General features: G+C 36.5%; 2 protein-coding genes across 3 annotated transcripts; both read right to left on the bottom strand.

The window, feature by feature from the left end:
- Positions 1 to 1,636: 1,636 nt before the first annotated feature.
- chaf1b (chromatin assembly factor 1, subunit B) lies at positions 1,637 to 10,280 on the bottom strand. The gene is made up of 14 exons (XM_084420868.1): positions 10,076 to 10,280; positions 9,452 to 9,585; positions 9,219 to 9,351; positions 9,016 to 9,136; positions 8,398 to 8,501; positions 8,034 to 8,130; positions 7,805 to 7,889; positions 5,988 to 6,081; positions 5,724 to 5,793; positions 5,226 to 5,317; positions 4,230 to 4,389; positions 3,019 to 3,555; positions 2,714 to 2,793; positions 1,637 to 2,584 (listed from the first exon to the last, which is right to left on the bottom strand). The coding sequence occupies exons 1-14, from the start codon at positions 10,224 to 10,226 to the stop codon at positions 2,445 to 2,447; spliced, it is 1,998 nt and encodes a 665-aa protein (XP_084276994.1). The 5' UTR covers positions 10,227 to 10,280; the 3' UTR covers positions 1,637 to 2,444.
- Positions 10,281 to 10,895: 615 nt separating this feature from the next.
- Positions 10,896 to 27,634, bottom strand: morc3a (MORC family CW-type zinc finger 3a). 2 transcript variants are annotated; one of them, XM_084420866.1, is made up of 19 exons: positions 27,509 to 27,634; positions 25,946 to 26,018; positions 25,429 to 25,561; positions 23,883 to 24,106; positions 23,474 to 23,630; positions 23,140 to 23,287; positions 20,074 to 20,205; positions 19,682 to 19,801; positions 19,432 to 19,529; positions 18,933 to 19,031; positions 18,718 to 18,846; positions 15,410 to 15,484; positions 15,192 to 15,234; positions 15,023 to 15,100; positions 14,860 to 14,938; positions 14,729 to 14,783; positions 13,467 to 14,589; positions 11,297 to 11,484; positions 10,896 to 11,174 (listed from the first exon to the last, which is right to left on the bottom strand). In XM_084420866.1, the coding sequence occupies exons 1-19, from the start codon at positions 27,548 to 27,550 to the stop codon at positions 11,036 to 11,038; spliced, it is 3,135 nt and encodes a 1,044-aa protein (XP_084276992.1). In that variant the 5' UTR covers positions 27,551 to 27,634; the 3' UTR covers positions 10,896 to 11,035. The 2 variants fall into 2 exon arrangements, with proteins under 2 accessions (XP_084276992.1, XP_084276993.1); XM_084420867.1 differs by having other exon boundaries at positions 15,044 to 15,100.
- Positions 27,635 to 27,808: the final 174 nt, after the last annotated feature.

Here is a 27,808-nt window from a genome sequence, read left to right as displayed (position 1 = left end):
TAAAAGAGTACAGAATCTCCGGATCAAAGAAACAGAAACTAGCAGAAGCATTGCTTTTGCACATGCAGGGACCCCATTGTAACATCATACAAGGTATTAAAAAAAAAGGATGGCATCTAGTTAAGAAGACTAGTAATAATATTCACGTTAATCAGATATTGGTCGTGTCGAAATCGCCCCTATACCCTCATATCAATATAAAAATGTTTTCTAGAACACACTTCCGTGGGATTGAATGTGAGATCTGTGCACTCAATCACGTCCACAATGGTTTCGGACACCCAAAATGGCTGTTCCCTCAAATAGTGCCTTATTTAAAGTTTTTTGGCTTTTATATGTTAGCCTTACTGTTATCTATAAGCTAGTGTGCTCCAAAACAATGACAAAATTTGCATTTAGAAGACCAAACTCAATGTTGAAAATGAAAATCAGGTTGATGTCAGAATCCAACGCCAGATTGACATTAATCTCCAATGTTCGACAGACGTATTGTGGTTGAAATGAAAATCGGGTTGACGTCCATCTGATGTCGGGTTCTGACGTCAACCCGACTTTCCTTTCCAACCAAAATGCAACCCCTGCAACCAAAATCATCCCCTGACTGAAGTTACTACTTTCTACTCAAGAACCTTGACAGATTTGTTGTGGAGTAAAAAGTAGGATATTTGTCTTTCAAATGTAGTGAAGTTAAAGTAAAAAGTTTTCAGAAAAAATAATACTCAAGTAAAGTACAGATACTCAAAAAGTGTACTTAAGTACAGTACTCAAGTAAATATACTTTGTTACTGTCCACCTCTGCTTAAAAGTCCTAATTTAACTGAGGCCTAATCCTGGCTTAATCTAAGCCCTGTCTGTGAAACCGGGCCTTTAAATATAATGTTAAGTTCACTTAAAGAAAACTTTAAAGTATACTTTCAATATAAAACTACATAAACAAGTAGTTTACTGAGTGTATACTTCAAAGTGTACATTCATAAACTAAAAAAAAAGTGCTACAAGTATTTAACTAGTAAACTATAAGTATACCCACTTCTAGTTCTAGTTCACTTCGAGTATAGCTGCACTACAAACTAAAAATTTAGATGTAAACTGGTTGTGTATTCAAAGTTTACTTCTGTTACACTTAAAGTACATTTTTATACACTAAAAAGGGGGTCAATTTAGTCCCAAGTAGTACTGAAATAGTACACTTACAAGAACACTACTACATTGATATTAGTACTTACTACATAAAAGTATGCATAAAATTATACTTGAACTGTATAAAATTAACTTTTTGTAAGGGACTGCGCCTATCGGCCTGTCTTCTTCCCATAGTGCCTCCAGCTGCCATCTCTTCCCCAGGTAAATGATACACACACCCAATCTAAAATAAAATTCATCAGACCAGGCAGCATTGCTCCATGGTCCAGTTCTGATGCTCACATGCCCATTGTAGGCACTTTCGCCAGCTTTAAGTTTTTCAGCAATTTGAACTACAGAAGACTCGCCGTTTTGGAGATGCTTTGACCCAGTCATCTAGCCATCATTATTCAACCTGTCAAAGTCAGTCAGATCTTTCCGAAAATCAAACACTGACAGGTGATTTGCTGCCTAATATAGCCCAACCCTTGAGATAATCAATGTCAGTCACTTCATCTGTCAGTGGTTTAATGTAAAATGATCATTTAAAATGCTTTTTGATTCAATCTTTGTAAGAAATGCTTTAATATATTTGGTTGTTACATTAAACAGAATACTGAAACAGGTTTTAAATGGGAAAAGACTAAATTAGGCAGTGTAATCGTAATCTGTTTACTTGTTAGGATTTACATTGTAAGTGTTTGCATTTGTGATACCGAACTTAAGTTCATATACTTCCCTTAACACACAGCTTGCTACTGTTAAAGATAATATAACTTGTATAATAACATCCTACAATATAATATAGACTTTTGATGGCATTTTCATCATATTCTATAAAACTCAGTTTCAAATGCAGCAAAAAGCAGTCACAAATCATCCAATCCAGGCAAGTCATTTAGTACTTTTTTTTTTTTTAAGAATCTCAAAATGCTCAAGCAAATCTTACAAAACATGACAATCGATTATATCTAAACATTTTGTACTTTAAAGACAAACTTCTACATTCTTAAGAATTCTTTATGAAGAAAATTTAAACCGATGGTCCAACAGTAAAACATTCCTGTCCTAAAATTTAAGCCATGAGGGAGAAGGTTGTTTTTAAGAATAATTCAATGCATTTCCCTCTTAAAGAACATACACACTTATTCATAGAAAACAGAAAAACATTGAAAAAGAAGTGAAGATGAGCTTCAGAAAGTCCATATCTGACACTCCATGTCCATGAGAGATCAGGTATTTTAAGTTACTGGTTTATGAGTATATTTCATTTCTGAGGATGCGAGTGCTAATAAAGATGCACAAAGAACCATGTTCAGTGCCTATGGTTCCTGAGGTGTGGCGCTGGGTTTTGTGCCCACTTTGTGCTCACTGCTCTGGGCAGAACCATTGAGAACATCAGTCTTGGACCTCTTGGACTCAGGAGGATTGCACGCTGGGTCACTGGGAGGAGATGGTCTCTCTGTAATAAAAGTATTACAGACCATTCAAACACAATTCAACCAAATAATTAAAACATTAGAAAAAAGAAAAAGAAGCTTAAAACAAACAAACAAAAACTTAAAAGCATGCAATAATTGGTTCTACTAACCATGCTTAGCTTTCTCAGTGGAAGATGGGGTGACAAAGGGATTGGGGGATCTGGGTACAACTGGAGTCAGTGAAATTCGTCTGAAAGAGAAGTACATACTTGATGTATTGTGAACATTTTTACATCTTTACTGCTAAAGTCATGGATTTGTCTGTAAAACTAAATCTATAATCTCAAGGGATATATTTATGGGTTGCCATGACAATTAAATAAATAAATAAAAAACTACCACGCCCCAATTTGGAGTGGTGGTATGGTTAAAACACAATGTTACATCAGATCACACCACAGGTGTGCCGCCCTACCTAGGAGTGGGTCCTTTTGGAGTTGTGGTACTTTTGGAGTTAAGGGGTCCAAGAGGAGTGCTGGGGGCTGTATGAGGTGTAAGAGGTCCTTTGCTGGATCCAGGGGTAGAGGGAGCAGATTTGGGTGTGCTGGTGGTTGTACTGGCGGCAGCTGCTGGTGATTTGGGGGTGCTGGGTTTGCCCCAGCCCTCCAGGGTGTTGAGTGTGATCCTCCTGGGCTGAGGTTTGGTTTTCCCTTGCGGTGTGCGTTTCTCTTCTGGCCCAGATGCGCTGGGGGTCTTCAAGGATGCAGGGCCAGTAGATCCCTCTTTCTCCTTTTCCTGTACGGCAGGTATGTTGGCCTGGCGAGGCACTGGGGAAGCAGTCCTGCCATTGGCTGAGTGTCTCTTTCCCTTCTTCTCATTGGTAGAGGATGGGGTCACCATCTCCAGTGGAGGTCGCTCCTTCAATGGGGTGCCCAGCTCCCCCTCTTCAAATGACACAAAGGAACAGTAGCCGTCAGTGGAAGACACTGCCAAGAAGGAGCCATCACGAGACCTGTGGAACAATGTGCATAACAACAAATGTTAGTGAATGACTGCTATTATCAAAATGATTCAAGACACTAGATGTCTGCATTTTCTATAACTTGATCAATAGCATTGGTTGGTCAGTTGGATTTCATCATAGACAAAGACCATTTCTAAATAGACAGGAGTGTTTCAGGCTACTCTCTTCTGTAAGGTATGCATCTGTGACACAGGAGAAATCATTTATCAATGACACATTTATCAATCATTGCAAATTTCCCACTCTTCAACTTATAAAGTAGCAAAAGGCCAGGACTGGAAAATAAATGAATAAACAAAAAATAAAATGTAACTATTAAAAACAAATGTATAAAAAGATAATAATACTTATTATAATAATAATAATAATAATAATAATAATAATAATAATAATAACTAATAACAGGCTATATTATTGATAGGATAATAAATGTAAAGCATTTCTTTAGTTTCAGTTTGTGTTCCAAATTCCAAATATATTTGGCTGTTGCAGGTTACCAGACACAAAAAAATGTCATGCAACTACTTTGAGATGCATTTTGTGGACAGAAGAATCTTCCCCCTGCTGTCACAACGTAGAACAAGCTCAACTCATGTGAAAACAACACAGGCTCAACGCATTAACTAGTCTGTACAACATCTATTTACGTATGTGTGTCTTACCAGCTCAGATCACTCAGTGTGTGGTAGTGAATGTTGGAAACATATCCGAACGGCATCGTCTGTTGTGTGTCGTAAAAGAAGATAGAGTCTTCTGATGCAACTGCAAATACCAGCCGATATGGCAGATTAAACGTGTTTGACACTGGCTTCAGTGAACCATCTGTAGGACAAAGAGAGTAGCGTTGTCACGATTCTGAAATTTCCAACTTCAATATGATACTGTGAAATATACTTCGATATATTGTATCGAAATATATATTGTATACCATTTGAGTAAAACAGCCATACAGATAATTTGTCATCTCAATTTTCTGATAACTTGGATAATTGTTGCAATAGCTAGTTACAAAAGTTATTCAGTCAAGAGCAGCGAGTGATTTTCTGTGAGCGCAAACCCTGCGGGAATGAGAAATTATGCACAGTACAAGCACTATTCAACCGGAGCGAATGGGACGAGTGAGTGAGAGGAGGCGGGTGTGTGTCAACTTGCTGTTGAGGAGAAGAGAGCTAGAATGCGCAGATGGTATATATATATATATATATATATATATATATATATATATATATATATATATATATATATATATATATATATATATATATACACACACACACATATATATACACACACACACATATATATACACACACACACACATATATATATATATATATATATATATATATATATATATATATATATATATATATACACACACATATATATATATACACACATATATACATATATATATATATATATACACACATATATATATATACATATATATATACACACATATTATATATATATATATATATATACACACACACACACACACACATATTGCAGAAAAGGAATATTGGAACAGTTTCAGATATTTCAGCATCGATACATATCGAAATCTCGATATTTTTGACAACACTAGAAGAGAGAAGAGCACCGTCTTTCTGTTGCATGGAACAAACATAGCTCTGGAAGAGTACTGTTTGTACCTTCAGTTCTCTTTGTCTTCAGCTCAAAGTACACTGGGCTGCAGCGCACAGCCAGGGTCGCTTTAGATGGACAGGGCAGATGAGCAATGGGCCTGACACACAAACAAACAGTTAAACATTTAAAGTTGACTGTGTCAGCATTTGGGCTTGTTATTAAAAGCTGATTCGTATTTAAAATGCTGGAACCACAAGGTTTTCATGCATTTTTATTTTTTTTTAAAGAAATCTCTTATGCTCAAGGCTGCATTTATTCAATAACAAAAAAACTGTAAAAACAATAATATGGTGAAACATGATTACAATTTAATATAACTTTTCTATTTTAATGTATTTTAAAGTGCAATTTATTCACAAAAAGCATGTTGTTTTGATACATTGTACGCATACTTGCTAAATAAAAATATTAATAATTAAAAATGACCCCAAACTTTTGAGTGGTAGTGTATGTGTGATTAATGCATAGGTTTACAATTGACCATACACATTTAGAACACAAACCTCTTAAAGCTTCTTCTGGAGAACACATATGTGGTGTTTGTGACATTCTCTCCAGCCTCGACACACCCAGCTAAAAATAAATAATAATATTCCATAACCACACAAGGAAAGTACATGTAAATGGACACTGGGCCAAAAATACATACTGTATAATGTGTCAAAATGCATATTAAATAGCTTGTTATAAGAAGTCTCACATACATTACATACACAGTATATACACTTAGATGATAGTGTTTTAAAGATGATAGTGTTTGTTTGTACCTGGTGCAAGGAGGAATGACCCATCTGGTGTGAAGGTGAGACGTCTGAAGAACGATCTCATGCTGTCATCATGGAACATTCTGTAGTTCTTCACCTGCACAAAAGTCATTACAATTTAAAAACACATTTAAGAAACTATTTACAAAAACTCCCCCCACAAATTTATTTGATATTTTATAATAGCGATTTCATAATGTCTATATATTACTTCAAAAGAAAAAGTGTGAAAAATACAAAATTAAGATAATCTTTGAAAATTGAACAAATAATATTTATCACATTACAAATAACATCTTGTGTTGAGCTTGTGTGAAGCACTTGAATTTCACTATCAAAAGGTTGTACAAACCCTGAAATGAATAATACAAAAACATTTGACAATTTCTGCCACAATACCATGGTTACAGTTAGCATTACTACATTAAATCCATGCTGAACATTGGTGATTTGTGGACTGAAAAGCTTTCTATAACTTGTTTGTTCATGGCACAATGTTTCTCCTGGTCAGCGCTGTTTGAGCCAATTAGGGATGCACCAAATGTACGTCCGAAAATAGCAAAAAAAAACAAAACAAAAAACACTTTTGGTGTTTGGCCAAATAAGTGAAAAGACAGAATAAATTTTACCAAACAATTACGTTTTTGACACGATCAAATAGCAACCAGCATGAGTAAGAGGCGCACACATTTTATAAATGCAGCAAACATGTTGGCAGTGTGGAAGCATTTTAAAGTGTCTGAAAAATATGTAAAAATGGGCTTTTGCAGACACGGTTCAGCTTAATTGTCTAAGCACCCTCAAACGTAAGCAAGCGCACCCTCAGATGACACTGTAATATATAATGGCGAAACAGATTCATCAAACGCTCCAGTGCATATTTGTTTTTGTGCTTTTTTTTGCAGCGGTGATCAATGTAGCCAATCACAGACATAGTTGTTGATCTCTTGAACGCAATGGCCAATCAGAGGTGTTATAAGTTTAGAACACCAGAGTTTTTATTCAGTGCTGAGTTGTGCGGGCACACAAAACCTCTTTATTAACAAAAAGTGTAGACACGGTGTAAGAAAGAGATTTATTGTGCACTGTTGGGAGCTTCATTGAAATTGGGTACACTGCTATGGTGGAGCCGCTGCTTAGCCTACATCTGCACTGTACTAGAGCACCCTCAGTAATTTTAGAAGCACCCTCAGTGATTTGATTCTGGAACCAGGCCTGTAGCATAATAGGCCAAAAAGGGGAGCTCATCGATTGGCCCAAAAATATTTATATTGCGATTTGTTGGTAAAAAAAAAAATGCAAAAAAACACTTTTGGTATTCGGCCTTCATATTCGGTTTCGGCATTGGCCAAGAATTTGTTTCAGTGCATCCCTAGATCCAATATGGTTTATAACAGAATTCTGCAGAAAATTTGAATGGTTCTCACTAGATCTTGCAGTAATGTTATTAATTCTGCGGTGAACTCAAACACATTCTTACTGGATCACTCAGCGTTGTGTAGTAGCTGCGCTGTCTATCATAGGTCCGAGCTGATAAACAGTCCGTGCTGCGCAGCTCAAACGAGTAGCGCGGTATCAGTTTAGTTTAGTACAGTTTCTCATTGAAACAGAAATTATAAGTTGGGCAACGTAGTGGCGGCCAGAGTGCGATGCCTTACAAAATGCAATCACACCAGCAGGAAAAACTGTAAAATGATACCGTTTGGTCATAGTCTGGAGCCCTGAAAGGGCAAGGAAGACAGTGCCCACATCAGCCAATCTCTTAATAATTATCAGCTTAATAAAAATAAAGGCTGGCTGAAGATCCTAGTGACACTCACCTCTCCATCTGCAGAAGCGGCTGATGCCATCTTACTCACGCTGTAAGCTTTTCTCCTGTTGTGAGCACTGTACACGCGCATTACCCTAAGACACAGAGATTTTACATGCTGTCAGTTTGTAAAACCATGAAAGGTTTCATTTCAAAATGCTCATCACAAGACTCTTGTCTATGATAATCTGTAATGGCTTGAAATTCATTTGAAAGCCCTTAAAAATCAACACACTAACCTGTCACAGCTTAATGTGCTGATGTACTGCCCAAGTGGGTCCCATGCTACTCCTTGCACATAACTCTTGTGATCATTAAAAATGCACATCTTCTGACCTGAAAACAAAACAGGCACTGAATTCAATACATTTACCATTATGCATTTAGCAGGCGCTTTTATCCAAAGCAACTTACAATAGAGGAACGAAAGCAATTCATCAGAGCCAACAATATACAATTGCAGGTTTATTAGTTAGCTGGATTAGGAAGCAAGCTTTATGAAGGAACTTCATAAAGTTCTGCTTTCTAAACAACTATTATCATTTTACAATACTGTCATAATTTAAGTAACATAGAACTTCAGTACTGCTTCAAGTTTCATACCCTTGTTGATGTCCCACATGATGGCAGTGTTGTCCACAGAGCCTGAAACCATGAAATTCCCATCACTGGTCCATGAAATATCATATACATCCTCAATGTGTCCCCTAACAAGCACAAACAACAATATGAGCTTTGACAAACTTCTTCAAAAGTAACTATAACTTAAAATTGCAATGAAATGAAAGTAGGTGCAAATGGTTTCTTCTATATTGTGATGAATATCTGAGTGAAACAGTTTATCAAAAAAAGAAAATTGTTGGATGGGGAATTGGTTCTATCCATTGATTGTTGATTGATGGAGGCAGAACAGCGAAGTATGAGCTTGAGGTCGTTTGTAAGAAAGGGGAAGCGTTTAAGCGGACTAAGCGATAGCGTATATCACCAGAGAGAAGACTACTGTTTCACCGAAAGATCAAGTTAAGACATTTTGATTAAAAATTATGAACTCCAAAAAAAAAGCAGGACACAAAAAATTGAATATTATGGACAGATAAATTGCTATCAAGATTAATAACACGCATTTAGAAAATAGATAAGATGAATTTTCATTTCATGCCAAATTTAAAGTCAAAGACAGTCAAGATGGGACATTTTAATTGTGATAGATTAAAATCAGACCTCAGAGTCTTGACCACACTCCAGCTCTCTTTATTGAGCTGAGCATCTTCATCTTCCTGAAAGGTCGGGGTTTGTTCAGGCTCCTTATTGTCATTCAGTTTCCAAAGCAAGATAGCAGCATCTTGAGAAAGCAGATATTTTTATTAAGACATTTATAAGTGATTTCAGAACTTACCCAAGTGATGATCTGACTTTAAACTTACCATCCCCTCCAGATGCCAAGACATCAGCGGTGGGTGAGAAACGCACTACGTTAACTGCTTTAGTGTGTCGTGCCAAGTTAGACAAAAACTCAACGACCGCCTTCCCATCAGGCCCTTTATCCACACGCCACATCTGAAAGAGAGCAGCTCTCATCTTACAGTCTGTAATATGTCACCACCAGTGTTAACTTAAGAGACACACGTATTAACTCAAGGTAGAGGCTCTCTCTCACCCGTACTGTGGTGTCCACCCCAGCTGTAGCCAGCCGCTGTGTCCTTCCCTCACCGCTCTGCTGGAAATCCAGACTGTACACTGGCTCCTTATTATGCCAGGCAATCTCACAGGTTACCACCTTCATTCTGACTCCTGATGGACGTGGACACAAAGAGATAAAGATATGAGGGAATTAACAGAATGTAAAAGATGATGGCACGACAGAGGAAACCACGCACACTGAAAAGCAAAATAGGAATTAATTTAACAACGTCACAACAGCAATACACTGTCCTGTTACTATATAACCAGTGGAGTTGAATGCAATGCTACATTTCTATAAAGTAAACAACACTAGACATTTGAATATACTTGAAGCTTCAATGTCCATAAATCATGAATATGCGAGAACCTTTAATAAAAGTAATAGCAAACCGTGAAACACAGTAACATTTGTGTGTAACGTTAACAAAGTACTTTTAACTTGCATTATGAACTATTACAGCCGCAGCGTAATCTGAACCAACTCAACAAACACAATAGTTCTTGAAGAACATTAACGGTAACAGCACGTAATGTCAGTTAATAACAAATTATAAAAGTCACAAGGCATATTATATATAGAAAACATTCATCCAGTTACCTTGACAATTAAAGTTGCAATAGTCGTAACAATTGTTCAGTACAGTTGCTTCGTGTATCACTCCCGCTTTCACCCAAACACAGACGCCTTTCCCGCGCAGCGTTGTAAGAATGAGAACTTCCGGTTTCATGGGTTGCCTGATCCCACACATAAAATCCTACGTCGGGCTGTGACATTTTCCACTATCACATGTAAAGTGTGCGAGTTTCATTAGTTTTTAAATAGTGTCCTAAAATTATATTTTATAAAAACGGCGTGTAAAATACTGTTTGCACTCCAACAATAAAAACGAACATCATTCGGTTGTAATTTTTGTAAACAGTATGTGGCGACTTAAACGTTTATCATGTATCAATGTATCAATGAAAAAAGTTGTAAACGTTTAAGTTAACTTAGATTTATAACAAATAATATCTCAGAGATAAACAAGAAAGACAGAAATAATTTAATTAATAATTATTTTAATTAAACAAATAAAAAAATATTTAACTTTTTTCAAAAACAGCACTATGTACAATTTTATACACAAATTTGCTAAGTACACAATTTAAGTAGAAATTACTACAGCTGTTATCCACTCACAATTGTGTATTGTGTACCAGGAATATTGTGTATCAGAAATACACACAACTGCATATCAAAAAAATGACAGAATAAGTAACTTGAAATGCCATAACATTTGTAAGCTTAAGTCTTTGTGGCAAAAAGGTCAAACATTATTCTGGACAAATGAACTCTATTCTAATAAAAAGAAAGAAAGAAAAAAAAGAATGTAAAACTTGCACAAAGAACTGCAAGTGTTAATCAGGAAGAACTTGTAAATAAATAAATCTTAGCATTTTAATATTAAGTTTAATATTTTCAATAGAATTTGCAATAGAATTTGAACAATTTGCCTCTATACACAAAACATTAACCTAGGCTGAACATTTTGGCAACTGGATTTACGTAAAAGTGGTCTCAAGAGGGGGGAATCTCCTGTATGACCTGATTTAAAATCTCATCTATGACCTCACAGTCATAGTTCACTTGGTCAAGGTCCAGTGCAGGAACAAAAGTGACCAATAAACGGGCGACACTGCACCTCAGCTCCCTCAACCTAAGGACAGAACAGAGAGAGCAGATTTATATATATGCATTAAAATGTGACTCCTGATGAGTATGTACAGAAATGCCACCTTAATACTGAAAATCTTTAAAATAAGTCAACAAGGCTCTTACTTGGCCAGTGTCACTGCATTCTTTCCCTCCACAGGTCTTTCGTTGCTCTCTTCTTCCTTTATGATCCCATTCACAGGGTTTGCAGCTGTGCTTGTGCTGCATGTTTGATTTGAACTAGTGCTACTGTTCTTCCTCAGCTCTTCTACTTCCTTCTGTAACTGAGTTTTCTCCTGCTCCAAGCTGTCCAACTTTATGTATAAAATTGAGTTTGGTGGGAATTGAAGAATGGAAGAAGGGAAAAAAGAAAAACAGTTTAAGCCTGAACAATCAAATAACGGAAAAGACCAGGGGTCTCATTTATAAAACTGTGCGTAGGAACCTTACTAAAAGTGTACGTGCGCCCGAAAGCCAAAAATGGCGTACGCAAAAAAATATTCAGACTTATAAAACCGTTCGTACGCCAGAACCTGCGCAGAATTCACTTTATAAATCTCCACCCCGAAATAACCATATATGGAGCTTACAACGCCTAGTTTTACTATGCAGATCATCATCTGCATATCATTTGCATATGATTATTCATCCACGTGATAACGTTTAACGGTACAAGACACATTACATTAATAAAAATCAAGTACCTTGCCTTGTTTTTGAGTAGCCTACATATATCAAATAGTGTAAAATACATTTCAGAGAAAGTTTTTCTCAATCTTTTCCACTGGCCGAATTGTATTTTTAATTGATTTATATTTTTTAATGGAAACAGATAGTCCTTGGGCATTTTTTGCACGAAACTATTTTCTCAGACAATCTGGTATTATCATGATAACCAATTATCTCTGTGGTTAAAACATTAAAACACAGCACGCCACAGGAAAAGTGTTCAAAAACATTGCATCCACAACAAATATTTCTATTGATTAAATATAAAAAATGTTGTAACTTCTCAGTAATGATTTCATGTTTAAGTGTTTAACTCCATTAATTTGAATGGCATATTTAATCTAAATGTTTATATAAACATAAAAAAGTAAAACATAGTTTAAATCATTATTTTATTGATTTAAACTGTTATTTGCAGTTTCACTAAACGGCCCAACGCGGTCGCTGGCGCGGACATTTAAGAAGGGATGGATATTTGCTTCAAGTGATAGGCTCGGTGAGTGAAATTTGTATTATTTTTCTGTATAGTTTAATTTTCTTTAGATTTTCTGTCTAAAAGTGACCAAAAAAGACATTTAACTCCAGCTCACCATCGGTGTCGCCAATTCCCTTTGTCTCCAGAATGTGCGTACGCACGGCTCAAAGTTTGCTTAAAGGTGCGCACATTCTCCCGTCAAGTTTGTTTTTTATAGATCACAACCTTTGCGTGGGAACTGGCGTACGTACGTTTCCAGCCCCGTTTTGTGCGTACGCACGCTTTATAAATGAGACCCCAGCTCTTGTAGACTAGGATGCTGGTATGTCCACATCATGCCTCTTAGCTAGTTTAACCAGCAAGGCTTCCATGGTCAGCCAGCTTCAACAGTATAAATTACCTTCACAGGCGAGATTTACCAGTTAAAAGGTTAGTTCACATAAAAATGAAAATTCTGTCATCATGTACTCACCCTCATGTCTTTCCCACCCTGTAAGACTTTCATTCATCTTCAAAACAGAAATGAAGACATTTTAAAACCAGAGATATCTGTCCTTCCATTGAAAGTCCATGCAAGCAAAACTTTCATGCTTCAAAAAGTTCAGAAAGAGATTGTAGAATCTTCTTGTTTTATATGATGAACAGATTTAATTTAGTTTTTTTTTAATTCACATTTAAACACTGATCAATGCATATACATATAGCACATCATATATGGTAAACAGAAGCTCATAAGCGGTTGCTTAATGTGTGAGAACCAATAAGGTTTGTTCTTGCGTGTTACGCAAGAATGGTTGAGCTTCCATTGACCATATTTGATTAACTAGTGTTGAAAGTTTTGGTTGAATTTACTTTCAGTGGAGAAACAGAAATCTTTCAGGTTTCAAGATGAACGAAAGTCATAGAGCCAGAGGTTTGGAACAACGTGAGGGTGAGTAAATATGACAAGAGTTTTCATTTCTGGGTGAACTAACCCTTTAACAACATTAAAGCATTACTAAGCAGACTGGAAATTTATGCTGGTCTTTTCAGCAGGGACTAATTCCTTATTACTTACGAGCACTTTGAGAGTCAAAAATATCAGATGCTCACCTTACTTCTCAGTTCACTGCATTCTGTGTTGCGCTTGTCCAGCTCCCTTAGAAGAAAGTCTACCTGAAGAGCCATTTCGTCATCTACATTTTCAAAATCATTTGTTGTTGATGAGTGTCCCTCCCCCTCAGCTTTCAACTGGCCACGACGCACCTCATCCTGTGCCTCTTTCTCAGCTTTGATTTGCAACAACAACACCTCCTCTTTCTTTTTAATCTCATCCCTCTCTTCTGTAAGCTCTTTGATGCGCTGGGTGGCCTGTAAGTAGAGAGTCTTATAGTGCTGTTCCTCTGATGGATCTGTCTGGATGCCCTGATGGCTGTAGTCCTTGTTCACAGTGAGTTTCAGGAGTTCGATATCTTTCTCCCGAACCTGCTCTCTGAATTCATCTCTTTCCTGAGCTGTGGCCTCCAGGAGATTTAGCAGGTTATCCTGTTGCTTCTGTGCTTCATGGGTTGGCATAAGGTCTATTTCTATGTTAGAGAAAAGTGAGGTTTTAGAAGTTGTTGATGTCGTACCTTCATGGTTTTCTACATCTGACTTGGGATGTTGTTTAAAACTGGAACCTTTTGCACTACTACAACTCTCAACCTCCATGGGGTCTTGGATTATTTCTGCAGTGTTACTCATCTTGCATTCCACATCAGTAGCGCTCCGTTTCCCTCCTTTAGCATCATTCTCAATCTCCTCCCTCTTGATCTGCTGGTCTTCCTCCGCCTTTACAACAAAACGTTCGGTTTGGGTTGTTATGCTGGTTTGGTCATTTGAAGTTGATGTCTTCATTGTTGCCTGATCACTGCACTCCATATATAATCCTCCTGCATCCTTGCTGGTACTTTCTTCTGTCTTTACCTTAGAGAGGTCAAAGGTCAAAGGTTTTGGTCTTGGTGTGCTTTTGGTCTCATCAATAGCAATGTCATCATCACCCCCACCGCTTGTTTCGTCATCATCGTTTTCATCAACTTTTTTGTCATTATTGTCCGTGATCCCCAAAGGTGAGGATATGAAATCAGATGTAGCTGCGGACGTTGATGGACTATCTGGTGTGTTGCTACAGAAATCCTGAAATATTCTTGATCTTTTTGCAGCTTGGCTCGGGGTCAGTCCTATACTTCTTTTCATCCTTTAGAAGACAGGTTTGAAATCATGTTGTGTGGAAAAAAATAATTAATTATCACAAAAACAACAAAAAGAATTAAGAGAAGATTATCACAAATACAACAATAAAAACAAAAAAAAAAGGAAGAAAGAGAATGATGTACCTTTTAGGAGTGGAGAGGGAAATGACATTTGAAATCACTGGCATGTTGTCTGGGGCTATATAAATAATATTATTAATATAAATAATAAAAAATTTGTAGCAAAAACAAATGTGCACAAAACGTGGCCTCACCAGATTGTGAGAGGGGTGTTGAATTTAAAGGGCTCTGTGCTGTCAAAGACACCGTAGGTGATCTGGGTGAGGAAGAGGCCTATCGAAACAAAAAGAGAGAGTGAGACTTAAATATGTTCTTAAATTGATAATTGCTTAACTAAGCTTGGGTAAAAAAAAGTACATTTTGCCGGAGTTGACGCACAAAGTCATGTTTCCTTTTCAGATCCTTATTCTGTTGAATCAACCTGGCTTCTTCCTCCTAATCCAAAGAAATTGCCAATTAAATTACAAAAAAGTGGAAAGAAATCTGAGTACAAAACACAAACTCACCAGCCATTGTTTGACATTACCTGAATTCTTTTCTGTTCCTGCTGTTTTTTGAGGTTTTTCTCACTGTGTCAACATAACAGAAAATTAGTATCAGATTATAGTATTTCAGATCCATTTTTTTTTTTTTTTTTATCACTGGCTTAATTGTAACATGCATAAATCAATGGGTCTATTTATTCATATTTAGATAACAAAATAAATGAATAGTAGTAAGAAATGTAACAAATAATTCACTCACTGCTGTTTGTATATTTTCAGGCAGGATGAACTTTCATCTTCAGAATCTTCAGCTTCTTCTGGTTCTTCACATCGCCTGAATATAGAAAGAACAACTATTTGAGCTAAGACACGTTTAGAGATTTGCACACAAACTCAGAAGCAATTACATTTGTTGATAAATATCACTAATCTACTCTACTCTCTAAGTTTCTACAAATTATACATTGCTATGATACACTGGAATTCTTTCTTTTTTTGTGTGTGTGTGTGCAAACCCAACAGGGGTAAAAAACAACAACAGGTTGTTTTGTTGGAAAAGGATAATAATTAAAAAATAAAATTAAACATAATATATTAGATATGAAACTTAGGTTGTTGAACGCATTTTATTAATTTCCCACAGTCACCGGACTCCTTCTTGCCTTGTTCTCCGGTGATGCAAAATAGCAATTGCCAAAAGAATTTAATGCGAAAATCAGATTGATTTCACCTGCTCCTTCTCTCCATGGTACACGCAAAACGACCTGAAAACGTACGCATTCCTATCCTTCAAACGCCCCATCAGAGCTCTCAAGTGTGTAGGTGCCATAACAAAACCATAACATTTCTGAATTTAATATGCAGCCTTGATAATTGTATTATGATCTTTACTACTTAAACGACATTTCTGATTGGCTAACACCCGCGGGCTGCTGTCAGATTGTTGTTTTTCTTTTACAGAGCCTTGGGATGTCACAGCGATAAGTGATCTCCCATTTCAATGATATCTCTACCAAGAGTGCTTATAATTGCTGTAGGTTAAAGTCACTACCATTCAAATGTGTAGAATGACTATATATATTTTTAAAGATATTACTGCTTCTCTTCACCAATGTAGCTTTTAATTGATCAAAAAAACTGTAATTTACATAACTATAAAATACCATTTTTGCAGTCATGCCTCCAATCTATTAATAAAACTCTATGACATATTCCTCATCCTTTTGTTGTGTAATAAATGTAGGGATCACAATACAATGTCTTCTCGGTTTTTGAAATATTGAGTATTTCTTTGCAAGTCATTTTACACTTCTGAGTCAAATTTAGGTTTTGCATAGAGATAGTTGAAATATTTGCCAACTGTGCCAAAACATTTATGTGTATTACAAATGCTTTATAAGTCTTGGTTGTGGCAAAAACGTACTTGGAGTTACCATAGTTATAGATGATAGGATAACACTGTGTTTAGTGTAAACAAATTACGAATGAATGTACCATCGTCGTTCTTTTATTCATCGTTCATCATTTTCAGTAAAGTAAAAAGTAAAGTGAGTACATATCAAACGATCTGTAACAGACAAAGCAATAGTGACACATGGTAAAAACAGTTTACTCACAATTGTGTGTTGTGACATTACTGCCGGATCCAATGTAGTTGGAACTGCATCATCTTTTAATTTTAGTCTCTCTGAAAAGCCTGCGTCAAACTGTGTCTTGTTTAAAAATGAATCCGCAGAAAAATGAAGCAAACAAGCGAACAGTGTCTTACTGACGCGATCTGGTACTTCATCCATGCTTTCTTAATGTTAGCAGGAAGGCAATGCAAAGACTGTGTTTTTCCACAACTTGTCACTGCAAAACATCATGTAATCCTCAGAGGCATCTCTATCGTTTTGTTGCGCCTGTCTCGCATTTACTACTACATGACATGCGTGAATCGGTGGGCGGGGCTAAAGAGGCAATGATGTAGATGTAGGTGCTGATCTTCTTCTGAAGAGGCGGTATTTCTGATGTAATAATGTGACAAAATCTGAAACGAGTCGTTTTGGAAACTGGTTTTTGGACTAAAAGGGTAGTTTTGAGTTCTAATGACCCCTTTAAAGGTTTGCAGAGGTCATCTTTATTTTCTATAATAATAATGGATAATACTAATGGAAAGGCACAAAAAATATAATAAATTGTAATATGACTCTTCAAGGAACTTTTTGTTTGAGTACTGCTGGAGGTTTTATTAAACATTAAAAGCTAAATAATAAAAAGTCAGATTAAACAAACAGGGTTCCCACTGATCCTTAAAAAGTTCAAAAAAGTAAAATGTAATGTCTTAAAAAGTATTTTTTTTACTTATGAGAGGTCTTACATTTTATATGACACTTTGACTTAGACACAGTTTTAATTTGGTAAAGGATTTAAATATCTAATTAGAGTACACTTTATTTTTTCTTTTTCTTTCTTTGTGAATTTGCTTGTTTACGTGACAATTCACGGCATTTACGACAACATTATTACGTACAGTCTCCTGCACGAGAAAGGAAGAGAGGAGAAGAAGATGGGTAAATGTCAGTTCAATTGTAAGTGCATTCTTTGTGCGTAGGGGTGTGCGATATGTATCGCCTATGATGATATCGTAATTACTACATGATGTATGCAGTTATATGCCCCCAAAATTCAAGATACTTTTTGCCCCGATGAGTTTTTGTCATATTTATATCATATGATGTAGTTATATCACAATATTGCATGAGCAAGAGTGCCGTTTTCCCCAAATATATGCATGATTGCAAATGAGATATTTATTTTATACAACAGTTAAATGAACAATAACTTTAGATACAATTGTCAATATTGTTTGTTTTTCCTTTATTCCGCATTTTGAACGAATCAGTTTAATTAATTATTGAATGACCCTTTCAATAAAGACTCGTTCCTGAATGAATCAGCCGTTTGAACACATCAGTTGAATGAATGACTCACTCATTTAGACAGCGACTTGCCACCACCTACTGGCGGTTTTAGTTTAATTTTTAAAGTACCTTTAAATATTGAACTAAAAAACAGTCTCATAGCATTTATGCAATTGTAAATGCAGTGTAAACATATTAATGCCACTTCTGATGTGCCTCTGCAGTGCATAGATGGATTTTGTTGATAATGATTTATTTTGATTAGTAACAGCCTATACTGTGTTATCATTCTAAATGAATTTAATTTGAATGTTAGAATTTGACATAAAAGGTGATGCATACATCTAATAAGTTTAGGGGAAAAAAATTAAATAGGTAAAAATGCCCCTGGAAATCAATTTAAGGTGGTAAAAAAAATTATGCTGTGATCTAACCACCACATAGAATATGAATAATATAAATGTCCATCAACAGTCCACAACAGGCTTAAACCAGCCATGGTACCAACACAAAATATCATCTAATTATTATTATCAACAAAACTTTGAAAATATCGAAATATATATTTTTTGTCAATATTGCACACCCCTAATGTACAGTATTTCTTCAGGTCTAAAAAAGGGTCTTAAAAAGACTTAAATATGTGCAGCAACCCTGAACAAACCTGAACTGGGGGTCTGGATTCAATCGACAGAACCATTTTTCAGGCAGCTTATTCATGTCGATGCCATCGGGAAGTTTCCTCCACTTCAGGCAATCATCGCACTGAACCCAGTGCTGATCAGGACGTTTCCTTTACGTTAAACAAGGAAAAAAGTTTATGAATAAAGTGGCCAAAAGAAACAAAATGTTTTGTAGTGTGTGTCAGTGTATACTAACGGGATATCCTCCATAAGGACTGTGCTGTTCAATCCCCTCTTATGGCGGATTGCTTTCCAGTACTCTTCCAGTTTCACACCCAAAATGTTCATTGTTCTCCTGCATGGACAAACAATAAACAGCTTAGACTGCTATATTATTGATTTCCTGTCGTAGAAAACAAAATTTGCTCGCAAAAACTTGTAAAATGAGTTATTAACTTAAATGGAAAAGAGCTTATTTAGTTATAAAACAGTCCAATATGAGAACAAATCTTAACAAGTTTTCGAACAATTCTTGCAATTACCTAAATTGTTTGTAAAAAATCAAACGCTGAATAGCAAATGAGCTCACAAAATAAGATATTCATAATTAGTCAAAACATTTTAAATGCAAATACTTGTGCAGTGAACATTGGCATATATTTAATGTATTTGACCATATACAGAATGTAGTAAAAAGGAGAGGTGGTATCTATATTGAACAGAAAACAATAATTCTAGTCACGTATCACACTCGCCTGTACTCTTCTGTGTAGTCAAAGTCCTGCTTGTTGTGTGTTGGCTTGAGGAAGTTGCACTCAATCACTGCAATGACTCCCACTCCTTTTTCATTTGCCTATTGCAAAATCAAGATTGAAAATGCATTTGGATACTCAAAGTAGTAATAAACTACAAAAAAAAAATTTGTCACTCTAAAAAAGGTGGTGTTTAGGAGAGAAAAAAACACAAATGCATTAAAATGTATATAATTAACATTTAAATATTTACCCTGTTTTGGCATCCAACACGTTCATAGGATTTGATGAGCCGGTTTTTATGGTACATCATGACTCCATAATGCTCTTTGCTCTTGGTGTTGTATCCAAATATGATGGGGATGCTTTCTTTCTGAGAAGAAAATACTTAAGGAAAGGTCCGTATGTGTGTATTCATAGCCAATTTAGTACTGTATTCTGATCAGAAATTACTATAATTGTGTAGCAAGTTTTTTTTTAAATATATTTTGTACCATATGTCAAGTTGCTTTTATGTTTAAAAAAACTAAAATTTCTGTCTCTTATTAAAAAGGTAGCATCTTTGGGAACTCATTTCCCAATAGTTATCAGGATTTCTTTGGGAAACAGGGAATCACAGCTTGCTCCTTTTGTTTGTATGGATACATTTAGAAAGATGGGTTTGTATTTATCCTTGTCAATGTGCGCCAGGCTTTTAGAGATCAGCTGGGTTTTCACTTTCTGTCCACGAATGATAATCTGCATTCTGGGCTTCAGGTACAGGATGCTACAGTACGCCTAGAAAAAGAAAAGAGACAAGACAAGAACAGACACAAATTACTGTTGTGTTGAAGCCAGTGGCAGCTCCTGACTGTAAAATTAGGTAGAGCAGATTCTGGGTCATCACACTAGTAGTTTATGATAAACATTTTGTAAGAGGTCTAGTGTCCTTGCCTTATTCAGTCTGAGGGTGGAGGTCTAATGTTGATTGACAGGCTTTAAGTACACACGACACACGAATGCCATCTTAGAATTGCCTTAATGTAGTATTTATCTCCTCCGAATGTTGTTTTAGAACAATGGTTCCCAAACTGGTATATGCGTACCCCTAGGGGTCCCTGAGCTTTGACAAAATGCTGATTTTGCCATTTATTTAATTTGAACCCACCTTAAAATAACATTCAAATCGAGCATCTATTTCTAACAGGCAAAATGCCACTTCTAGTATAAAAACAGGAAAATGGTAGTGCACCTCATCTTTTGCGGTCAAATCTGACTGCATCCACACAGTACACATATGATAGGCTGCATGTAGAGTATTTAAAACTTTATGAACTGTAATCACTGGCTTCCGGCAACGGCCGTACGCATGTTCACGAGGATCACATGGTTTTTGCAAGAGGCATCTATTCTCACGTAAGCTTACGCTACACCTACGTCACACATCCTACATCATTCTTTGGGTCAGAGGTCACCTTTCCGATGGAACTTGACTCTCAAGAATGCATGTAAGGCTGCTGCTGGAAGCCAGTGATTATAGTTTTAAATATGGACATTTTTCTTTCAAAACCCCATCGCTCCGATTCAGAAGGCATTTATTAACCCCCTGGAGTCGTATGGATCACTTGGGATGGATGGATGCGCTTTTTGGAGCTTCAAAAACTCGGGCACTATTCAATGCAATTACAAAGCTGGGAAGAGTCAGGATATTATTTAATAAAACTCGGGTTGTGTTCGGCTGAAAGAAGAAAGTCGTATATGTTAACATGTTATTCCCCCTCTACACTATGCACTTCACATTGTTTACAAAGGCCGCCATGTCAGATGTAGATATATTTATGACTGAATCATTGGGATCAGCGGTTATTGACACTGCCTGTACCCGTACTGTGTGTGGGGAAAAATGTCTGGAAAGCTACATTGATGGCCTCACCCAAGATCAATTAAACCAGTTGATGCAAACAGAAACTCCCAGTTGCAGACCATTTCGGTTCGAAGTTGAGAATTTGGTATATTCCACAAGAAATGTGAAACTACCGGCTAAAATAGGACTGACAAAATGCCAAATTGAAACTGAAGTTGTCAAGGTTGACATTTCACTCCTGCCAAGTAAAACATCCCTGAAAAAGGCAGGAACTATTTTGGACATGGAAAAGGACAGTGTAGTGATGTTCAAACAATCCATTCCTCTTGAATTTACTAGTTCTGGACATTACTGTATCGATATCAGAGACAAAGAAACTAAAAAAGGTCAAGATGACAGAAATATGTCTCCAGGTGAGAAACGCAAAGTCCTTCTGAAGCTCCATAAACAATTTAGTCACGCGTCTGCAGACAGACTACAGAGGCTCATTCACAGTTCAGGAAATAACGACAAAGAATGCTTTACTATTTTACAACAAATAGTATATGACTGTGAAATATGCCAGAAATACAAAAAGACAAAGCCAAAGCCTGCTGTGGAGCTACCCTTAGCTTCAGAATATAATGAGACAGTGGCGGTGGATCTGCACGAGTTGGAGCTAGGTGTATGTTATCTCCACATCATCGACCATTTCACGCGTTTCAGCGCTGGAAACATTGTGGAAAAAAAAGAAGTCATCTGAATTCGTTAACTCCTTCATTCACAATGGGGGAAAATTCAACAACTAAGAGACCAGAGACATGGCTAAAAACTTTAACATCGAGACAAAAACAACAGCAGGATACAGTCCCTGGAGCAACAGACTACTTGAGAGACATAATCAAATGCTCACTGAGATAATTCACAAGGTCAAACGAGAAAATGGATGTGACTGGCACACTGCCCTTGACTGGGCCCCCATGGCTAAGAACAGTATGTTGAATGTTCATGGCCACAGTCTATATCAATTAGTGTTTGGAGAGAATCCTAACCTTCCTTCTGTATTAGTTGATAAACCACCCGCTCTAGAAGGTACCACTGTGAGTGTAGAGTGTGAGTGTACCACTGTAGAGAAGGAGAACACATTTCTGCTTTACAATACATGCTTTTAGGAAAGTATTCACAGAAGCGGAGTCTTCTCAGTGGATAAGAAGGGCACTATGTACAGTGAGCAGCTCAGGCCCACGGATGACATGTATGTGACAGGAGACAAGGTATATTACAAAAGAGCAGTCTGTCCTGAGTGGAAGGGACCAGGGGTAGTTATTGGTCAGGATGGAGCTATTGTATTTGTAAGACATGGGAGGACTTTTGTTATGAGTACATCAAAATACACCTAGGATGGATTGAGCGTGAGTAAATCATGGGATAAGTTTCATTTTCGGGTGAACTGTTCCTTTAATATTTAAAAGTATCACTTAATTTTTACCATCATTTCATATTTCTCTATTGAACATTTTTTTAAAACATTATCTCATGACATAATATTTACCATTGTAATTGCATTTGTGCCACCTCTGAACAGCATTAAACAGTGTGTAAATACATCTAGACGCTGCTTGTGCTACTGCAGTGCAAAGATGGCTTTTTGTTAATACTGATATCTTTTCACTATTACAATTCATTATTGATTCCATTTATGTAGAGGTCTATGATTTGCAGGAATATTTTGGTGGTGCACTGCTCTACCTTACAGACAAGCCGCAGCTGGTTCAAACTGTAATGCATAATGAAGTGATGTCTCTCATCACAGACACACTGATAAAACAGCATGTAGACTGTAATCTGTTAGACTTACTCAACATACAGTAGGAGGGTGAAGTACTCACCCGCAGGGAGAAGTCGCTCTCTGGGCTTGACTGTAATACACGGCAGGATTGCTTGTATTTCTCCTTTTCACTTTCATATACTTCAGATGGAATCAGGATGTTATAGCGGTCTTTTTCAAAGTCAAACTCAGATTTGCCTGTGGATGTTCTGTCGCAGAAAAAAAAAAACATTCTCTGAACAATTTCAACTATGCATTCCTGTGCTTCAAGAGTATGGTGCTAGCAACACCAAGCAGATGTTGAGAAACACTGCTCTAAACTACTTTATTAGCAGATCTTTTCATTATTTCTAACATCTCTCATTCTCTGCCTCACTTTCTACCAGCATGCTCACTTGCGGAGATTCCAGATGATGATTCGTGTTCCTGTGGAGTCGGTGGTAGAGTTTGCACTGATGGCGTTGAGTTCACAGAGCAGTTCTTCCTCTGTATGGAACAGAGAGAAGCGCAGGATATCTTGGAGACTTGCTGTGTGTTTTAAATCAGGTCGGAGTGAGAGGAAAGGTCAAGGATAAAGACGTCAAATAGATAATATATGCTTAAACTCTTACTTAAAAAACAACAACTTTTACAACAAATGGTGAAACTGATCAAATGCAAAAGAACATTAGGCACTGGATTCCTACTATGTCTAATATCATCTCTCTAATTTCTTCTTTTTATATCATGCTAAATATTATATTATATCCTTTGTAGCCCATCCATTTAAGTCCCCTCCTGTCTTTATTTGGAAGGTAAGGATATATGACTGTCCAGTGCGTTTGAAGGAGACAATGGGTACAATGACATTCTCTTCTTGTATCTCCTGAAGGTATGTCTGGGACAGCAGGCCCACACACATGGACTCTCCCTTCTTGGAAAACACAATGGCGTCCTTTCCCAAGCGCATGGAACCAGACTTAAATCCATTGCCGTAGAGGCCCACAGGGACATGGCCATTTATAGTCTCCTTGTCACTGAAGCCAAAACTGAGAGGGAGAGGGAGAGGAACACAATATTAAAATTTGTATTTACATTACTGTTTAACCGTGGGGTCAGTAAGATTTTTGTTATGAAGTTAATACTTTTATTCAGCAATGCTGCTTTAAATTCACCAAACGTGACAGTAAAGATACTTATAATTAACAAAAAAGTCTAATTTAAATAAATGATGTTCCTTTGAACTTTCTATTCATCAAAGAATCATGAAAAAATGTATCAGTTTCCACAAAAATGTTTCACAAAATGCACCAAATCAGCATATTAGAATGATTTCTGAAGGATCATGCGACACTACAGACTACTGATGACATTCCAGCTTTGCCATCACAGGAATCAATTAATTAAATTAATATTAAAATAGAAAAAAGTTATTTTTTACAATATTATTCATAATGTTTTACAATATTTTAGTTTTACTGTATTTATTTTGAACATTAGACATCCCTTTCAAAAACATAAAAAAATTACAGTAGTGTAAATACATTTACAAAAAGCATTTATAAAGTTTAAAAAAAGTTATATTTTATAATAAATGCTTTTCTTCAAACTTTCTGTTCATTAAAGAATCCTGATAAAAGACAGTTTCGCAGTTTCTGTTTCCACACTTCATGAACAACCATTTTCAACTATGATAATACGAAAAGTTGGTAACACTTTATTTTACAGTATCCTTGTTACATATGTTACATGTACTTACCATAGTAATAACAGTAAATTATCCATAATTACATGCAACTAAACCTCAACCAAATCCTAATCCTACCCTAACCCTAGAGTAAGCATATGTTGTTAATTAATATTACTCAGTACTTAAAGTCCAACTGAAATCAAAATTGACCCTATTTACTTTGTTAGCGCATATTACTAGTCTTGTGGTGAACAATTAATCCGTGCAAGTTAATACACAGAAAAAATTAGTTTGCCGTCGTAATCTTTAATCAAAGTCTGAAAAGTTACTTCCGGTCTGGAATGGCGTTCCCTCTCTGATGACGTAGGTTTGACGGCTTGGTTTGGGAAACGCTTAACCACTCCCCTCAAACCGTTAGTCTGTAATGAGCGAGAGATGGAGAGGAGGAGCGCTAGAGTAAAACCCTGCCCTCTGTTCAATATTCCTTTTCACTGGGAAATACGTCACAACACTGGAGAAAAGTCGTTTGCAACTTCCGGTTCACGCGGACTTTAAACATATAATTACAATGTAACAATGCCACCTCAAAAAATAAAGGGTAACCGAAAAGTTGGGATCACTGTTAGGATCATGAAACCCAAATGTGTGCTAGTCAACATACTGGTTTGTGTTCTCACCCACCTGAGCATTTTGTGCATCTTATCGTAATCCATTCCTGCTCCATTATCCATGAAAATTAGACAGTCCTGACCTCTGATTGCTGTCTTATCAATCCAAAACTGTTTGGCACTCACATCTGGGTCGTAAGCATTGTCTAAAGTAGAAAACATAAATTTAAAATATGATCAAATTATCACAATCCTAGTGTCTGAGTAGCTCTCTACTGAGGTAGCCCTGAAAACTATTCTTACAGTCTTTTAATTCCTTCCTTGGCGTGAGTTAAACACAGTACAGGACTTCATGGCTAGCTGTTAATGAGCAATACATGGGATGCAATAAAACTATTTAGGCCTACTTCATTTATTATGTACAGTAATAAATAGTAGCATGCACTGTCTGGTAATACAGCCAGGAATGTCTCTAAGATGTGAAACTAGGTTACAAATCCATAGTAATCTAAGACTTGAGGGAACACACCCATTGTTTCAACAGCTAATACATATTCTCACAATGAGCGATATCAGAAGTGTCCGCTCACCTATCAGCTCTGCAATGGCACTGAAGGGCCAGGTGTGGCTGGTGGAGTTGGTGTGAAGGAACTTTGGATTAAGCTATAAAAGGGTCAAAGACACAGGAAACTTTATAATTAGCCTAACACCCTAAAACACAATTTATGAATGAATGGATTACTTAATAACGCTGTATTACTTAATAAAGTAATTACTTAATAAAGCTGTATTCTAGGATTGTGGATATCTGGTCACAGGAGCTGTATTACAGAAACTTCTTATCTTAATACTTAAGATTTGAAAAAGTTCTACCGTTACTGAACAGACAGGATAGGGTTCTGTGTTAGGATGTTTCTGTAATATAAGACTTGCAAATAGATTTTTCTCCATGTTATCTGTTTGCAGGTTTGAAGGTAACAAGACATTTTGGCTTGATTTAAAATTCTTTAATCTGGATTTTCAAAAGACTCTAAGTTATTATACATTTTAACAATGTATTTATTTAATCAATAACTTATTTTCTAAACCCTTTTATAATTCATATATCATTTGGACGAGCCGATTCGAAATAAATCAGTTTTTCTACTTATTATCAGGGGCCAACAAGGTGTGTGCACCTATTATTTGTATCTTAATCTTCTTCCACTCTTGTGTCTTTTTTTAAAAGTTATGTTTCATCCCTTTATTAGATGAGACAGGAAGCAACAGTGAGGAGAGAGAGGGGAACAGGACAGGCGAAAGACTCAAACTCGGGTCGCCTGAAGCAGCTGCGACCACAAGGTTATTACTCCTACACTGCCCCTGTGTTTATGGTGCTTGAGGGAAACTTAACGTTATAAAATTTGGCACACATGTAGAGGGCAGTCTCAACATTAACCCCAGCGAATTTTGAGTATCTGTCTCAAACCCTGTAGCGCCACCAACAGCTCAAAAGCTTCACTAATGTCAATGATAATAACTTTTGAACTTAAGGGCTAAAAATAACTGTTGGTCTGAGGATAATGTACCAGATTATCAAAAGAAAAAGTTTTAGTGTATCATTAAATGTTGTCCAACTGGAGCCACTGTTACTCAGTCATTTTTAAGGGTGATCTACTGTCAGTAGCCTACTGATCACACTGAGGGAACTGATGCACAGTGTGATGGACTACCAGGGAAAAAAGTTTAAAAACAAGCACAAGCGTCACGTTTTTTAAGGTGGAACGAATAGACAGGTAGATTCAACCTCGATTATGCACATCCCGTTGACAGAGAAACGAAACTGAAACTACAATTCGATTTTGGAGCCTTTCTGATAGGACGACGAACACATACGTCACAGCAAAACAAATAATTGCATGAACATAACATTAAACGATCAAACCATTTTCCACACACTGTGAAATATTTGTTGTTCATTTTTAAGAGCAAATATATAACGTTAGATAATTTAAGATGACATAAACCGTCAACCTGCCAATGACAATGCTAACAGTGCGAGAAATTACGTTATTAAGTATACACTTTCCAATAGGTCTATTAACATGGTGTCTATTACCATGCGTTAATTACACACTTCAGGCTGTAATAATAAATGTATTAAACATTCATACCGCACTGAGCGGGATTCCTCTGTCTGTTTGCACCGCCATCATTGATATGTATAAACCCGCGTCGATACAAAACTTCCAGAAAGGTGTGACTCCGATATGTGTGACTCCGACGTCCGTGAGTTCTGACCGAAGGATTTTCAAAATAAAAGCCCAAACAAGGGTACGCAAATTTAATTAGATATAATTATTTGATTTTTTTAATTATATTTGTATTTATTTGATGTATTATTTATTTGACGTTAATATGTTTAAGTTATTAATAGTATTAAGTATTAATATAAATAAGTCATTAGACCAGTT

Source organism: Rutilus rutilus (assembly GCF_951802725.1).
Source record: "Rutilus rutilus genome assembly, chromosome: 10".
NCBI lineage: Eukaryota > Metazoa > Chordata > Actinopteri > Cypriniformes > Leuciscidae > Rutilus > Rutilus rutilus.
The sequence above is the reverse complement of the archived record's forward strand: the minus strand, read 5'-3'. Positions and strand labels throughout refer to the sequence as shown.

Excerpts from the sequence above, each read along its gene's own strand:
- chaf1b (XM_084420868.1), bottom strand. The coding sequence starts at position 10,226 with ATGTGTGGGATCAGGCAACCCATGAAACCGGAAGTTCTCATTCTTACA. Across the intron at positions 8,502-9,015 it reads AGTGTGGTCAAGACTCTGAG|GGGACACATTGAGGATGTAT; the intron begins GTCTGATTTTAA and ends TGTGCTTGTTAG. Across the intron at positions 3,556-4,229 it reads ACACTGAGTGATCTGAGCTG|GTCTCGTGATGGCTCCTTCT; the intron begins GTAAGACACACA and ends ATTGTTCCACAG.
- morc3a (XM_084420866.1), bottom strand. The coding sequence starts at position 27,550 with ATGATGGCGGTGCAAACAGACAGAGGAATCCCGCTCAGTGCG. Across the intron at positions 19,530-19,681 it reads GTGTTGGATGCCAAAACAGG|GCAAATGAAAAAGGAGTGGG; the intron begins GTAAATATTTAA and ends ATTTTGCAATAG. Across the intron at positions 14,590-14,728 it reads TCCCTCTCCACTCCTAAAAG|GATGAAAAGAAGTATAGGAC; the intron begins GTACATCATTCT and ends TGTCTTCTAAAG.